Source organism: Lepidochelys olivacea (assembly GCF_965140295.1).
Source record: "Lepidochelys olivacea isolate rLepOli2 genome assembly, chromosome: 13".
NCBI lineage: Eukaryota > Metazoa > Chordata > Testudines > Cheloniidae > Lepidochelys > Lepidochelys olivacea.
In genome coordinates, this window is record NC_140423.1 from 10756193 (window position 1) to 10771305 (window position 15113).

A 15113-nucleotide genomic window follows, 5' to 3' on the forward strand; every position below is an offset into this window, starting at 1 on the left:
TCTGCTTTTTGCCTCTCCTGGGTTTGGTATAACTTTCACTTACTATGTTTGTTTTCTTCATGTTGAGGCCCTGATGATGAACTAATTTTCATATGGATTACAACATTACGTTGGTAGAACGATACCCTCTGTTGTGGGGCACCCCAAAAGCAAACCATTTTAAGGGAGCATTCAGATGTAAAATCCAGTAATTTTCTTCCTGATGCCAAAGCACAGCAGTCTCACCAACAATCCAACACTCCAGGGTCAAATCCAGTGCAGTGCCAAAACTTGCACAGGAAAGTGTAAGTTTACATCATTACAAGATGGCATAGAATCTCAGTGAATCTGGCCGCCATCTTTGGAAAAAAGCACTGTAGAGAAGACATGCGGGACTTAGGGGAGGTGAGACTCCGTGTAGGGATACAAAATTTAAAGTGGAGCTTCCACCCAGGAGAAAATAATAGGAATCCAAAATATATTGACCACTTCTACTGGCAAGAGCCTGCTAACAGTAACAGTGGACGCAGCATTGAGTCAGTAGGATGCTAGCCACCTTGAGTCTCTTTATTGCCTGATCCTGAAGTCAGTGGATCTTCCAGTTTAGGCAAGAGTAGAGTTCATAACTAGCCTGGATTGAGTGCTTATGCATTTGTCCAACAACTCCAATGAGACCAGATATGAGTTATACCAAGGTATCCATTCAGCCATGGAAGAGACAGAAAATTAAATTATATCTTTTTAATTCATGGTTATATCAAAGAGCTCTTTTTATTGTGATTTTGATTTTACTTAATTTTCAGATTATTAGGAGAACTACCACTCTCCTTTGAAGATGGCAAATTCTCAAAATCCTAATCGTGCATATGTATTCCAAAAAAAGTTATTCATGATTATAAATGAACATTATTGCCTTCATAACAAAAGGTTGGTTATTTAAAATATGCACACACACATTCCCTTTGTTACATTACTTTAAAAAAACCACACCAAAAAGCCATAGGTGAAGTGTTTTAAAAATAAATAATCTACTTTTCTATAAACGTACAAAATCATGCCAGCAAGTAAAAAATAGTGATACAAATGTGATAACTGAAAGATATATTCACTTTATAACTCTAATAATTTATTTATGAAATATATCTATATATATATATATAATATATATATATAAAAATTTTTGGAAGAGACCCTACCCTTTGTTGTTTCAATGTTTATTGCCACTGTTTAACCTATATATCCATTTGTATTATGAACTCAAAGTTCAGTTATATTCAATTTACAGTTTTTGTTTTGGTCTCCAACTATCTTCTGATAAAATATAAATGTAATTTGCTCATAGTTTCACCTAGGAAGATATGTATGAAGGTCTAACAAAGGAAATTAGTAATGCCACAAGTTAGGAAATTACTCTGTTACATTTTAAATCATATCAAAGAGCAACATTTGGAAGTGTTATTCATCCTCTTGCTTGTTCTTTTGTTTCCCCCAAAAAAACAGTCCAGTCCATACTTGCTGATGAAATCACTTTTGATGATAAATTTCCAGGGACCAACATTGTCGTTGTTCCCATTTTCTTGACATTTCCACAGTCCTTCAACTGCTCAGTAAAGTGGTTTGAATGAAGGGTTAAAAACATGTCTTAAAACATCAGCAAATAGGAATGTATGCACTGGGTATGAATGGCACAGCACATATGGGATTAGGAGAGAGAGATGTAAGATATTTTGAATGTATGAAGTTTAGATAATGCTTTTATATCTGTCAACTCTTAGTTTCATCCTCAGCAGGTTCTTGTTGGTGGATATTTGGAATTCCATTAATCAAATACAGAGTATCCCTAGATATTCATTGTAGATGTGTTTCTGGATTGACCTTTCCAGCACAGAAATAATTTGTGCCTTAATTAAGTAACCTATTGAATACTTACAGTATATTGCTAACTTGCTATATTTTATAATGATATAAATATTAACCATTCATATTTATTCTGTATAGATACTGACATTTAAACATCTGCCAACAAAGTTATAATATGATGATTCAGGCTTGAATCTATTAGCAAGAGACATATTTTGTTTCTGTTTATCCATAATGCAAATTCTTATACAGACAATTCTCTAATTTACCAGATTCTCCAATCATAATTGCCTGCGTAAAGCCAGAGCTGGGTACGTCACACAGGCAGCAAGCACTAAGTGGAACAGTATGTTTTTATTGTATTATTTTTAAAACCAGGTAAAAAAAGTCATTCTTGAATCTGTTTGTGTTGCTAAAGTTTGAATACTCCTTTCTCCCTCCCCCCACCATCTCCAGGGTACATGCAAATACTCATCCTGTACTGCATAGTTTAGACTCTCGTCAGAGAAGTATGAACGGATGCAAAAAGCTCTTCACACAGGTTCATGTGCCCTCAAACTGTCATCAATGCAATAAAGGTGTTGCATACTGCTGGATTATCTATTGGCAGCCAGCCTGAAGCATTCCAATATGTCCATCTCATGGGAGATTTGTAGCTTAGGTTCTTGCTTCTAAGCTTCGGCAAACAAACACTAAACCTTTAAAAAAAATAAATTTGAATGAAAATTGTTGGATTATATTGCACTATATGGACCTGATTTTGAGACCAGCCTTGCCATGACCTCAGCAAAATTGTGAGTACAATATTGTACCCATGATTACTTGTGGGTGCAATGAATGTCACTTGAAAATCTAATTATATCTGATTCTCAAACAAAATCAGCAGGATGAATTCAAATCAGGAGCTTCTAATCCAAACATCTCCCTTGAAAACTGCAGGTATGAAGTTCCAGATTTGGCATGTCTAGTTCTACTGACTGCTGTGTTCCACCTCAGAACTGAAAGCATTTTGCCTTATTCTGATGTCAAGTGAGGTTAGTATTAAGAGTGGATTGGGGAGTGGAGGTGGAGGGGGTTAACAGAAATCAGAATCTAGGCCAAAGTTACCTCTCCACAACAGCAATAAACCAGATTTACTGTTGCTTCTAAATATTTTCTCTACCCAACTTGTTCCACTTTCTGTGTCTTGGCAATTTAAGTTTTACTGGAACAATACATGAACAGATGTGTCCAAAGTTGCTCCAAGGCAAACTGAACAAAATCAAACCTAAGTAAACAGCCACTAAAAACACCAAACATGTGACCAGTGCCAATAAATCTGTTTTAAGGTCTGAAAGACAAAATCCTTAGAAGTTCTGGCTGATTCATCAGCATTAACTGAGGCCATTCCTGTGAGAGCTCCTTAAATGTTTCTGCAAAGTAATAAAGTTACAAAACAAACTGCTTGGCCAAATTCTGCTCTCATTTCAGCTCATGATACTTCACTGATTTGAACTAAGAGCAGGATTTAAATCTTTGTATGCACAAGAACCCAAATTAACATTTCTATCCAACATAAAGTAGAATTTGCAGATATATACTGTACCTCTCTGTTCAGGAACTGCCTGGACCCTCTGTGCTAATGAATGAGGGCATGTTCATTTTCTCTGCGTTGCTCTTTCTCTGCTGTCTTTTTCAGTGACCCTTGATTACTGTGGAAAAGATAATGAGTTTAGGATTATTTTAGTGTCACCACTTCCATTTTGTCAGTCACCAATAGAGAGCTATTTTTTAAGATATCAAATGATGTACTTTTTTCTTGGGAAAGAAGAAAACAGGCATATGCCCTGGATTTTTTTTCCTTTTGTCTGAAAAGAATGTAGGATTAAACATGCTCTGAATTATCCTATTCATTCTCCCAACTGGACAGGAGCTCTGCTACTTCATGGATGCCACATCATTTAAAACAAAAATCCAGAAAGCAATATTAAACTACTTTCTGTGAGAATTTCATTTAGAATCAACAAATTTGTTAATCAGTTTCATTTGTTGTGTGCAGCTTGATTAATTCATTTGAATGAAATAGCTAATTGTATGTAGGTTCAGGGATGTTCAGAATTCACCTTACTATTTTTAAAACAAGAAATCAAAGACCCTCACCATCTGCTGTCCTGGGTTCTTGTGCAAAACAACATGCACTGTTTATCATGTATGTCCAAACAAGAGCACCGTGATAAAGACCAATCTAAAGACTCTGTGCTCTTGCAAAGCTGTCCTGTAGACCTTTTGCCTCTGAAACTGCCTCGGTAGTTAGACAGCCCATATGGTACAGTCCTCCTGTAATGAGAAACACAGACACTATACAATTTTAGGAGCTATTTTGGATACAGTTCAGTATCTGTTTCTGTTCATTTATTTGTTTCCATGTAATAAAACGGTCTATTGCTCTGGGCTCCTGAACAATTCATTCATGCTGCAAAATTCACACAGAAAGTCCTTCCCTAACCAGATTGCAACTCCTCCAAGTTGAAACTGCACATTCAGAGAAAGGCAGATAAAATGTCATATGTGAAAATGCAATCCTAATAGACAGCAGCAAATATCAGCATGGAAAACAACGAATCTGGTTTCTGCAGCCCTATTTGTTAATCACAATAGACCAACTACCTGAAATCTGAATAAGAAGTACAATCCTAGGTTGTTGCTCATTTTAATTCTCACTGGTCCTTATTCTTATGTATGGGCCAGTCTCAATCCACTATGTAGAATGTTCCTAGTGAAATTACCTTGATGATTTACACCATCTGAGGAGCTGGCCCCCAGACACAACTGCCACTTACACTTACTGCATGATTTTCCTGGAGTGTTACCTGTTTGTTCAGTTCACTGTGTTGGGCTTCAGGACCTAGCCCAGAATCCCTAAATATGGGAATCAACGGGACGATCCCCCTGATGTGGTGATCAACAATTGTGGAGGCGACCGTGGCCAGCTGCTGTAGCGCAGTGACTGTGAAATGGCTCTGCTACTGCTCATCTACCAGAGACTATAGTCACTGTATCATATCAGGAAGAAGTCCTCCTTAATCCCCAGCAGTCTGCCTACTTCATCATTAATGAAGTGCAGTAGCATTGCCGATTGCTTTTTGCAGTGTTTGCATTGTTTTTCTGAGTGGGTGCCCATTCTGCTAATATCCAAATGCATATGCCTCCTGGCAGCTGGTGCGATAAATCAAATTACCAGAGAATTACCACCGTGTGGCTATCACATGGGACTTCTGAAAGCCCATGAGGCAGCTCTAATTTATGCAAGGGTCAGGTCCGTCCATCCAAACCACAAAGTTGAAATTAGGGAAAAAACTATCCTTATTTCTAAAGGAAACAGGATGCGAGAAGAACAAAAAAAATGTCATTTGGACAGAGGGATGCAGAACAAAGCCTGGCTGCCTGCGAGTAATTAACTATGTAAGACGGACAAATATTGCATGGTTGGACTGCTCAGTTTTAATTTGTCCTCATTAAATACCATTAGACTGGCAATCAGGGATTTGCACAAGTTTTCCATCAGTACATACCTGGAGGGCTGGAGAGTGCACAGCAATATCTTCCTGCTGTCTGCAAGAACACAAAGCTCTGAAGATTTTAATTGCTATCCACTAAAGTAAGGCAAGTTATTTATTCAATGTTACCCACTTTTAATACATCATCTGTTTGTGTGCTGTCTTCACAGCTTTGTCTGCTGGAGCTGCAGTGGACTTACCAGGCAATCAGGGCCAGCTCCAGGCACCAGCGAAGGAAGCAGGTGCCTGGAGCAGCCAATAGAAAGGGGCGGCACTCTGTGCGTTATTGGGGCGGCACGTCCAGTTCTTCGGCGGCGGGTCCTTCATTGCCTCTATTTCTCTTCGGCGGCAGCTCAGTCGGGTTTTTCTTTTTTCTTTTCTTTTTCTTCGCTGCTTGGGGCGGCAAAAAAGCTAGGGCCGGCCCTGCAGGCAATGAGTAAAACCTTCCCCATCCCACATGAAATCGCATCCAAGGAGGGAAATGGCTTGGAAGGAAAGAGACATCCTCTGTCTTTCCAGTAGGAGTTCATAGGAGCTGTGCTGTGATTGGCTCTTTTCCTACCTCCTCTAAAGGGCCTTAGAAACAGCAGAGCAGAAGTTGATGCTTAAACGAGTAGCATTAAATTCCTGTACGAATCTCCTCAGGCAATCAGATTTTCCAAGGGACAGTGCTCAACAGAGCAGCTGTACCTAGCTCCACTCCCACCCCAGTAACCTGTTGTTTTGGAAACCCATTGGGCATAAACACAGCAGTGGGACATTCACCTGTTCTTGGGGAAGGGAAAGTATTAGAGCCCGTAGACTCTCCTCTGCCCCTTCTATATGGACTGGCTAGTTCTGTTGCAGATGTACACTACTTTCATCTTGTCCAGGCCTTAAAACAGAGGCTGTCCTGGCATGTGAAAGTTAGTCTTAAAGTTTCATCTTATTTAGGGCTAGACTGTGGTGCTCTTTACTCATGCTGATGGTCACCTACTCACAAAACTGTAAGATCTTCGAGGTAAGGGATAAGCTCATTTGTACAGAGGTTATTGTACATTTATAGTGCCAGATGTGCATACGCATGTTAATAATGCATAAAGCATGGAATGGATTTTGATGTGATTTGAAACTGAAAACTCTATTTTATGGCACACAGGTGTTAGCGGAAAATGTTTATTAAAAGTGTTCTTGCAGATAGGATTCCATCACATACTGAACAGATATAGAAAAATTCCAATAGAAATGTACAGTCAAGTTTTCCTCACACTGGCCAAACTGGTTGCCATGAAAAAGTCAACATTTTCCAAAAGTTAGCACGGTCATTTCCTACGAAACTGGTGTCTTATGCTTCATGTCTTGGAAAAAGTACTCACAGCTTTGAGAATGTATTCAAGAGCACTTCATCCATAAGGACCAATAAATGCCCCATAAACAGGGCCAAAGTCAGTGACAGTTTAAGAAAGTGTAATTGCTATAAATGCTAAAACACACATAAATGAAAGTTTGTATGTAAGCCCATGTGCAGACTGGCCAGCCAGGGATAGAAAAATTACATCCCAACAAAAGGCCTCTTCACATCCCTGGCTTGGGATCTTCCTTTATTTCTAAAACACAAACTCAAAAGCAGAACAGAGATACTCAGAATACTGAGTATACCAACCCAAGGCCTTTCCCACTTCAACCAGCTGGGAAGGGAAAGTATATCCCTTCCTGAATACTGTAGTGAGACCCACATTAGGGTTTTCCTCTGGGGTGCCTATCTGCTGCCCTTGGTTAACAGGCAAAAAGCTTTATTTTTGGCTTCCTGTAGGTCACATGCTTGTGCCTAATCATGAGCTTGTATCTACCACTCCCAGTTTCAAAGGGCTCAATGGCCTGGGACATGTACATGTTCCCCCATGCCCTGTTACCTCAGGCTATTGACATTTTGGAAAAAGTCAGGCTTGTGTGCTATATTCAGTGCCTCTCTGTTAACATCTCTGTCTCCTCACTACTCCTATTCTTCTCCTGCCATTTCCTCTTTATTCTGGGTTCATGCACCCATTCTGTAATCTAAAACTGTGGTCTGGTATCACATCTGATATTACTGAGGGGAAGAGGTGTTGCATCAGCCTGGTGCAGAGCATTTTGCAAGACCCCTCAGAGTTCAGGCCTTGATTTCTACCGAGCTCAGCAATTTGTTTGGGCATGATCCTGTGCTCCATAGACAGGCCCAAACCCCATTGATTTGTGTGTATTGTCTGACTGTAGCTATTTTATGATGAGTTCATAAACTTTGAAGGGATCACGTTCCGCAGGCAACAGGGATAAATTCAGTGGGAGCTATGCACTCACGTGATATCTGGGCCAAAACTTTCAGTTGCATCTACTTAGATCAATTAGATCTATTGAGTATAACAACCCTGCAGCTTAATCAGCTTTGTAGCCATAAACAGCCAAGGATTTTATGATAATTTGAGTTTACTACAAAGGAGAGGAAATAAGACAATTTAAGAAAGATAGGTTGGCCAAGAAAGAAAGAAAGCAACTACAAACTCAGGGCCAAATTCTGTCCTTCTGTTACACCACTATAAATCTGGCATAACCCTACTGCAATCATATTCACTGACATAACTGAGACCACAATCTGGCTGCAAGTACTTGAAGAAAATTTTAGCCTGTATATATATGTATAATTCCAATAAGTGACAGTGTTAGTGTTTCAAGTTAGTACATATCTCTGTCTCACGTCTTCAGAAGTGAGAAGAATGGCATGGTTGAGGGCTTGTCTACATGAGAAAGCTCTTAAAAATAAGCTAGAGTGTGAATTTTAAGTGCGCTCCTCTTAAAGTAGCTTAAACTAAAATGCACAAAAGGACTCTTTGTGCAGTATAAGAGTGTCCACAAGGGGAGCTGTTGTGGAATAGCTACTGTGGGCTATTACCCTGTGCAGAAAAGCCCTGAGCGATCCGGATGAGTAGATAACAGAAGCATTTGCCTAGCGGCCTGCTTAATCTTAGACTGTTACACTAGAGTAATCAATTGCAGGTGTTTGTGCAGCAGGCTTTTGTAGAGATGTAATCCTTCGGTTCAAAAGATGAGAAGTGGAAATACACTTAAGACACAGTGTGGTAATTAAGTCTGTCAACACTTTAACATTTATATTGCAGCTGTGCCTAGCGGCCAACCTGGCCCATTGTGTTAGATACTGTATAGCTCTATAGTTAATGACGGTATGTCTCTCTTCATATTTTATTGTCTTTTTTTTCAATCACAGCATCTGACTGATAGCACAGGCAGGGCAGCTTGTTTCACAGCAGTGAAGACGAGGGAAACTGAACTGATACCAGTTATACCCAGTGTCAAACACAAGCGAGGCCTGTATTGAATTTTATCAAGGAGAGGACATTGTACAGCACTGGGGACACTGGTGAGAGATACAGTGCTTTGCTGAAGGAGAATCAGCCTTCTAGTAACTGCAGTGTATTCTGTAAATGGAGACCTACTGCACAAGCTAGGTTTCTCCTATCTGTAATTGACAAAGTGGAAGTAGTTTCAAAGGCACTGATGCTCGGATTTTCAAAACCTGGGCTAATAAATATTGCTTACATATTTAGGGATGGTTTCTCTTCTAAGCCCAGAGCCTGAGTAACTGGATTGGTGTGTGGGAGTTGGAGTCCTCCTACCAGGCTGTGGAGCGGTAACAGAGTTACCGTAACCTGTATAATCACTACATTTGCCACCTCTAAGTGGGGAAATGGCAGGTGGATCTGCGTAGTCATCCACTCACTGCCCCATGCTGAAGATCTGTCCAAGGCAGCACAAAAGCAGCTCCAGCAGCTAACAAAGGATGCCGAGGCTTCTGGCATCATAACCCTCTTTGCATAAGTTTCATTGCATTCAATGCCTTCAAATGGAAAGGCAGATTTTTCCACATTATTGGCCCCAATCCAGCAAAGCACTTAAGCACATGCACGGACTGAAGTGGGACTACTCATGCACTTAAGTACATTGCTGTATCAGGGGCTGTAAGTGCCACTTTTGATGTAAATCTTTTACATCTCTTCGAGGTGGGAACAAGCAAGCTGTTGTGCTAACTGGAGTGGATCGGAAATGTTTCGATGGATTGTCCTATGCCGGCAGCCAGGGGGTTCTGCCGGTCAAAAACTGCACCTGCAATTTAGGTACTTAGATGCCTAAATGCCTAGATGGTTTCTGGACTTGTGTGTCCACAAATCACAGGCACAACAAGAAGAGGTCATCATGTAAAAGTCAGGCTCTAAAAACACTTTCCCCTCCCCTCCTGAAATTAATAATGACACATGCCACAATGATGCATGTTTGAAGAACATCATGTGTGCTTAGGAACAATGAAACAGCAATTTTGAACTGATGACATCAGTGAGAATTTTGCCCAAGCAAAATGATCCATGCAGGATCATGCCCACTAACAGAACATGGCATACAGCATTTGCAGGACCAGTTAGTGCAGGGATCGGCAACCTTTGGCACCCGGCCCGTCAGGGAAATCTGCTGGCAGGCTGGGACAGTTTGTTTACCTGCAGCGTATGCAGGTTCGGCCGATCGCAGCTTCCACTGGCTGCGGTTTGCCACTCCAGGCCAATGGGGGCTGCGGGAAGCGATGCAGACCAAGGGCTGTGCTGGCCGCTGCTTCCCGCAGCCCCCATTGGCCTGGAATGGCGAACTGCGGCCAGTGGGAGCTACGATCAGCCGAACCTGCAGATGCTGCAAGTAAACAAACCATCCCAGCCCGCCAGAGGATTTCCCTGACGGGCCATGTGCCAAAGGTTGCCAATCCCTGAGTGAGTGAATGAATGATCTGGCTACTTTCATAGCTCCTGGCCAGTTATATTATAGTGAATGTTCTGTACCTAGACAGAATCCAACAAGTTTACTTTTCCCTTTATAACATGACTATGCCTGTCATGCTATAATTAATTCAGAAGCAGCTACCATTTTCCACTTTCCCAGCCACTTAAATACAACAGAAGCCTGAGAGCAGTTCTGAGTTTCAGCCAAAAATAAATAAATGGGGATGGGGGGGGCAGAGGAACCCTTCAGCGTTCATTTAAAGATACCACGAATTCAGCATTAGGCAATATTTTCTAGCAAATGTCCAGGCCAGTCAGACTACAAAACGGGGAGAGGCGGTCTCCAAAACTTTTGAGTGTATACTTGAAACCTGCAGTGTCAAGGAGAATGCAGAATAGGAAGGACGCAAGAATAATTCTCAAACACCTTTCAATGAAAAAAGGGCCTTATAGGTGTAGGATGAGGGGCAAAAACTGGCAAAAAGATCCTGGTGGATTTGTTTGATTCCCTATAAAAACTCCAGAACCCAATTTGCTCTTATATTAAAACTGATCCAAACACTTGTAACTAATTTAGGTAACAGGCCAAGCATTGCAGTGACACCCATTTGACCACCTAACCCCATTCATGTCAGCATGGCTGTAACAAAGCAGAGTCTGGCCAAAGAGCTGTTGGCTCTGGATGTGTGGCTAAGCATTGTCAGCAGAAGGTAAACAGTGAAAAAGAGACAAGCAGTTCACAGCCGGGCAAATCACCCTTCAGCACCCACAGGCATGGAAGGCCTTGAATGACGTCTGTGTCTTGGAGCTGTATTCTTGTGGAGCTTCACATGCCTGGGGCAGAGGGAGGTACTAGGGACTAGTGGGTCTGCGACAGGTGTAGTCTTACCATGAGCCTCCCACTTGACTCACAAAGAGACATGGCACCACAATCACAGAGGATTCAGAGCAGCCTCACTACCCTATTTGCAGCCTAGCTGTCCAGCCTACAGGTTCCCAATCCAGGCCCATTCATTTGGGCTGGGCACAACGACTAGGATTTGGCCTATATTGTTCACAACTGACACACACACCATCCCGCCAAAATGTCACGAAGTAAATGTTTTCTTCCCTTGGAAGCATCAGAGTTTATACATCTTTGTTTCTAGATCCCAGTGAGTCCAAACCACAATTAATGCAATAAGTTAAATTCCAGTTACACCTAAATTAATCCAGAGTAATTCCACTGACCTCTGTTTAGCCGAGATCAGAATTCAGCACAAACCTCCAGGGAATGAGAGGTTTGACACAGAGCTCAGTTTACTAAGTGCATTTGTTGGAATTGCTGTGTTTCTGAGAGTGCCCTAGAGCAGGAAAGGTGCATTTTTTCCTAGAAACATAAGCACTCTAACCTTTCTTTTCCTGCTTTACTTGTTCCTTGGTGCAAGTGAACCACTTTTGGTGTGATTTATACCTCAGGCAAGCTGAATGGTCACATCCATCACAATGGGCAACACATTTCTTTGCTGATGTCAGGCTTTGATGGAAATAATTAAACCTGAGGCTTCTATAGACAGCTAAGAGGAAAAGTTCCCAGGGCTGGAATCTTGCTCATTCGGAGGATGCACTAGGAATCCCATCTTTGATAACTGCATTAGCACAGTAAAATAAAATGTAAATATTGAGGCTGCTGCACTACAAAATGTGCTGTGGTCACTTTGTCTGACAAGAATAGCTTGCCTTTAGCGATGGACAATGTTTGAGTAGCTAACAAATGCAATACAGTCTATGTTGTAAGAGCAACAGAGTGCTTATAGTCAGAGATCTTTCTATGACACTGTATGAGAATATGACAGGACAATTCAATCCTAGGCTGCAGAGAATGATAAAAAGGAATCAGGATTTTTTTTGGCAGAGAGAAGACAACAAAAATAAAAAGTCAGTACAAATGCCCCAGAAACCTGAGATAGATGGCTTTGTTTAACACAGTTTCAGGGTGTCTCACACCCATATCCTGGGTCTTGAGATCTAGGAATTTAACTCCTTCCAGGTCCATTAGCTGGAACTGCTGCCCCTTAAGCATCCTGCTTATCACTGGAGTTTCCTATTTGGATTCACCCTTTTACAATGGCCTTCCCAGCATGCTCTTCTCTAGCCCTTTATATCTGGGCAGCCCTAAAATGGCCAATTGAAATGACTAACTGCTCCTCCTTCCTCTATTCCAGGTAGGAACTATTTTAATTTCTGTAAAAAGAACGAGTACTTGTGGCACCTTAGAGACTAACAAATTTATTTGAGCATAAACTTTTGTGGGCTAAAACCCACTTCATCGGATGCATGCATTGGAAAATACAGTAGGAAGATATATATACACAGAGAACATGAAAAAATGGGTGTTACCATACACACTGTAACTAGAGCGATCAGTTAAGGTGAGCTGTTATCAGCAGGAGAAAAAAAACCTTTTGTAGTGATAATCAGGATGGCCCATTTCCAACAGTTGACAAGAAGGTGTGAGGAAGAGTAGGGGGAAAAAATAAGCATGGGGAAATAGTTTTACTTTGTGTAATGACCCATCCACTCCCACTCTTTATTCAAGCCTAATTTAATGGTGTCCAGTTTGCAAATTAATTCCAATTCTGCAGTCTCTCGTTGGAGTCTCTTTTTGAAGTTTTTTTGTTGTAGTATTGTGACTTTTAGGTCTGTAATCGAGTGACCAGGGAGATTGAAGTGTTCTCCAACTGGTTTTTGAATGTCATAATTCTTGATGTCTGGTTTGTGTCCATTTATTCTTTTATGTAGAGACTGTCCAGTTTGGCCAATGTACATGGCAGAGGGACATTGCTGGCACATGATGGCATATATCACATTGGTAGATGTGCAGGTGAACGAGCCTCTGATAGTGTGGCTGATGTGATTAGATCCTATGATGGTGTCCCCTGAATAGATATGTGGACAGAGTTGGCAACGGGCTTTGTTGCAAGGAGAGGTTCCTGGGTTAGTGGTTCTGTTGTGTGGTATGTGGTTGCTGGTGAGTATTTGCTTCAGGTTGGGGGGCTGTCTGTAAGCAAGGACTGGTCTGTCTCCCAAGATCTGTGAGAGTGAGGGATCATCCTTCAGGATAGGTTGTAGGTTGATGATGCGCTGGAGAGGTTTTAGTTGGGGGCTGAAGGTGATAGCTAGTGGCGTTCTGTTACTTTCTTTGTTGGGCCTGTCCTGTAGTAGGTGGCTTCTGGGTACTCTTCTGGCTCTATCAATCTGTTTCTTCACTTCAGCAGGTGGGTACTGTAGTTGAAGAACGCTTGATAGAGATCTTGTAGGTGTTTGTCTCTGTCTGAAGGGTTGGAGCAAATGCAGTTGTATCTTAGAGCTTGGCTATAGACAATGGATCATGTGTTGTGGTCTGGATGAAAGCTGGAGGCATGCAGGTAAGTATAGTGGTCAGTAGGTTTTAAGTTCTGTGTTGTTTTTGCCTTCTCTCATTCCTGATATAACTTAGCCTCCTCATACACTGTGTCTGCTATTACGTTTTGCTGACAAATGAGGAAGAAGTGCCAGGATTTGTGCCACATTTGACAGGATAATGTATAAATGCTACATCCAAGTTATTCCCTGTGGTATGAGAACATAACTCCCCTGGCAGAGAATGTATCAGCTAATATACTAGGCTAAGCTTTCTAAAAATGACAAGTGATTTTTGGCTGCCTCTGTTTTTGAGAGCCCAGCTTCATACTAGAGCTGGGTAGGAAAAGGTCCCGTGACTATTTGAAAGTTTGAAATGTTTTCCAGTCTTGCATGAGAACAAAAAGTTGAGATCTCAGAAATATTTGCAAATGAAAAAAATGAAAATTTTTGATTGGGTTATTCAAAGTGTTTCAATAATTTCTAAATAGATAGTTTCAATCTGACCCTTGAAAACTTTTTTCAAAATGAAAAGTCATTTTGAACCAGAAACTTGGGGTTTTTTTTGTTTTGAAAGTGTCCATTTTGTTCGTTAATTTCAAAAAGTTTTCCTGGATGGGTTTTTTTTTGGGGGGGGGGGGGGAAATTCATCAAACCCAACCCTGTTTTGAACAGTTTTCATTTCAATTAACTGGCTTTTTTTTTTTTTTTTTTTTTTTTTGCAAAAAACTGCTGAGAATACCATCTGAAAATCAGGTTGTTCTAGACCAAAATGGAACATTGTATTGCTGGATGGTGAGGTCAGAGGTGACAACCAGTTATTGTTCTGTACAGCAAGAACTTCAATTCCATTAGTTTAATAAAAGCCTTTTGGTTGAAATGTTGTGAAGATTGTTTTCAGGAGAGGCGTGGGGGAATCTCTCCCTTCCCAGCTAGAAAGCAGATACCTGACTACGAGTGACATGTTTTGCAACCTAACGGCAATGTTCCATTCATTTTTGGCTCTGCAGACTTAAGAGTGTTAATTGATAAGAGTTCACAGTTACCCTAGTTAGACAATGTGCTGGGAATTGATTGTATAAATACAATATCCACCACCTTGGCTTAGAACGTAAGTGAAAGCAGCTATACAAAATAAATATAAGAAAGGGAGACAAGGAGAAGCTGATATCAATGAATATAAATTAGAAGCTAGGAAGTATAGAAAATTGATAAGGGAAGCAAAAGGACCCAATGAAAACTCTTTAAAGACAATAAAAAGGAATTTAAGTATATTGAGAACAAAAGGAATCCTAATACTGGTATTGGTCCATTACTAGATGGACACGGTAGAATTGTCAGTAATAATGCAGAAAAGGCAGAAGTGATCAATAAATATTTCTATTCTGTATTTGGAAAATTAAGAGATAGTATATACATATCACAAGATTATGATTAAATACTTTCCACTTCAGCAGTAACTAAGGATGATGTTTAATAGTAGCTACTAAAGTTAAACATTTTTAAATCAGCAGGTCTATATAACCTGCATCAAAGAGTTTTAAAAGAGCTGTGGAGCTCTCTG

The 15113-nt window shown here is 40.7% G+C and overlaps 1 protein-coding gene across 3 annotated transcripts in view; it reads right to left on the reverse strand.

Annotated features, from left to right (window-relative positions):
- Window positions 1–1146: 1146 nt before the first annotated feature.
- The window catches only part of EDN3 (endothelin 3), a 37273-nt gene continuing 23306 nt past the window's right edge, over window positions 1147–15113 (reverse strand). For all 3 annotated transcript variants that reach the window (XM_084645799.1, XM_084645798.1, XM_084645797.1), the window contains 3 exons: window positions 3979–4155; window positions 3425–3530; window positions 1147–2537 (listed from right to left, as the gene is read on the reverse strand). In XM_084645799.1, the coding sequence (XP_084501925.1) occupies window positions 3458–3530; window positions 3979–4155 (250 nt within the window). In that variant the 3' untranslated portion in view covers window positions 1147–2537; window positions 3425–3457. The remainder of the gene's footprint in view (window positions 2538–3424; window positions 3531–3978; window positions 4156–15113) is intronic.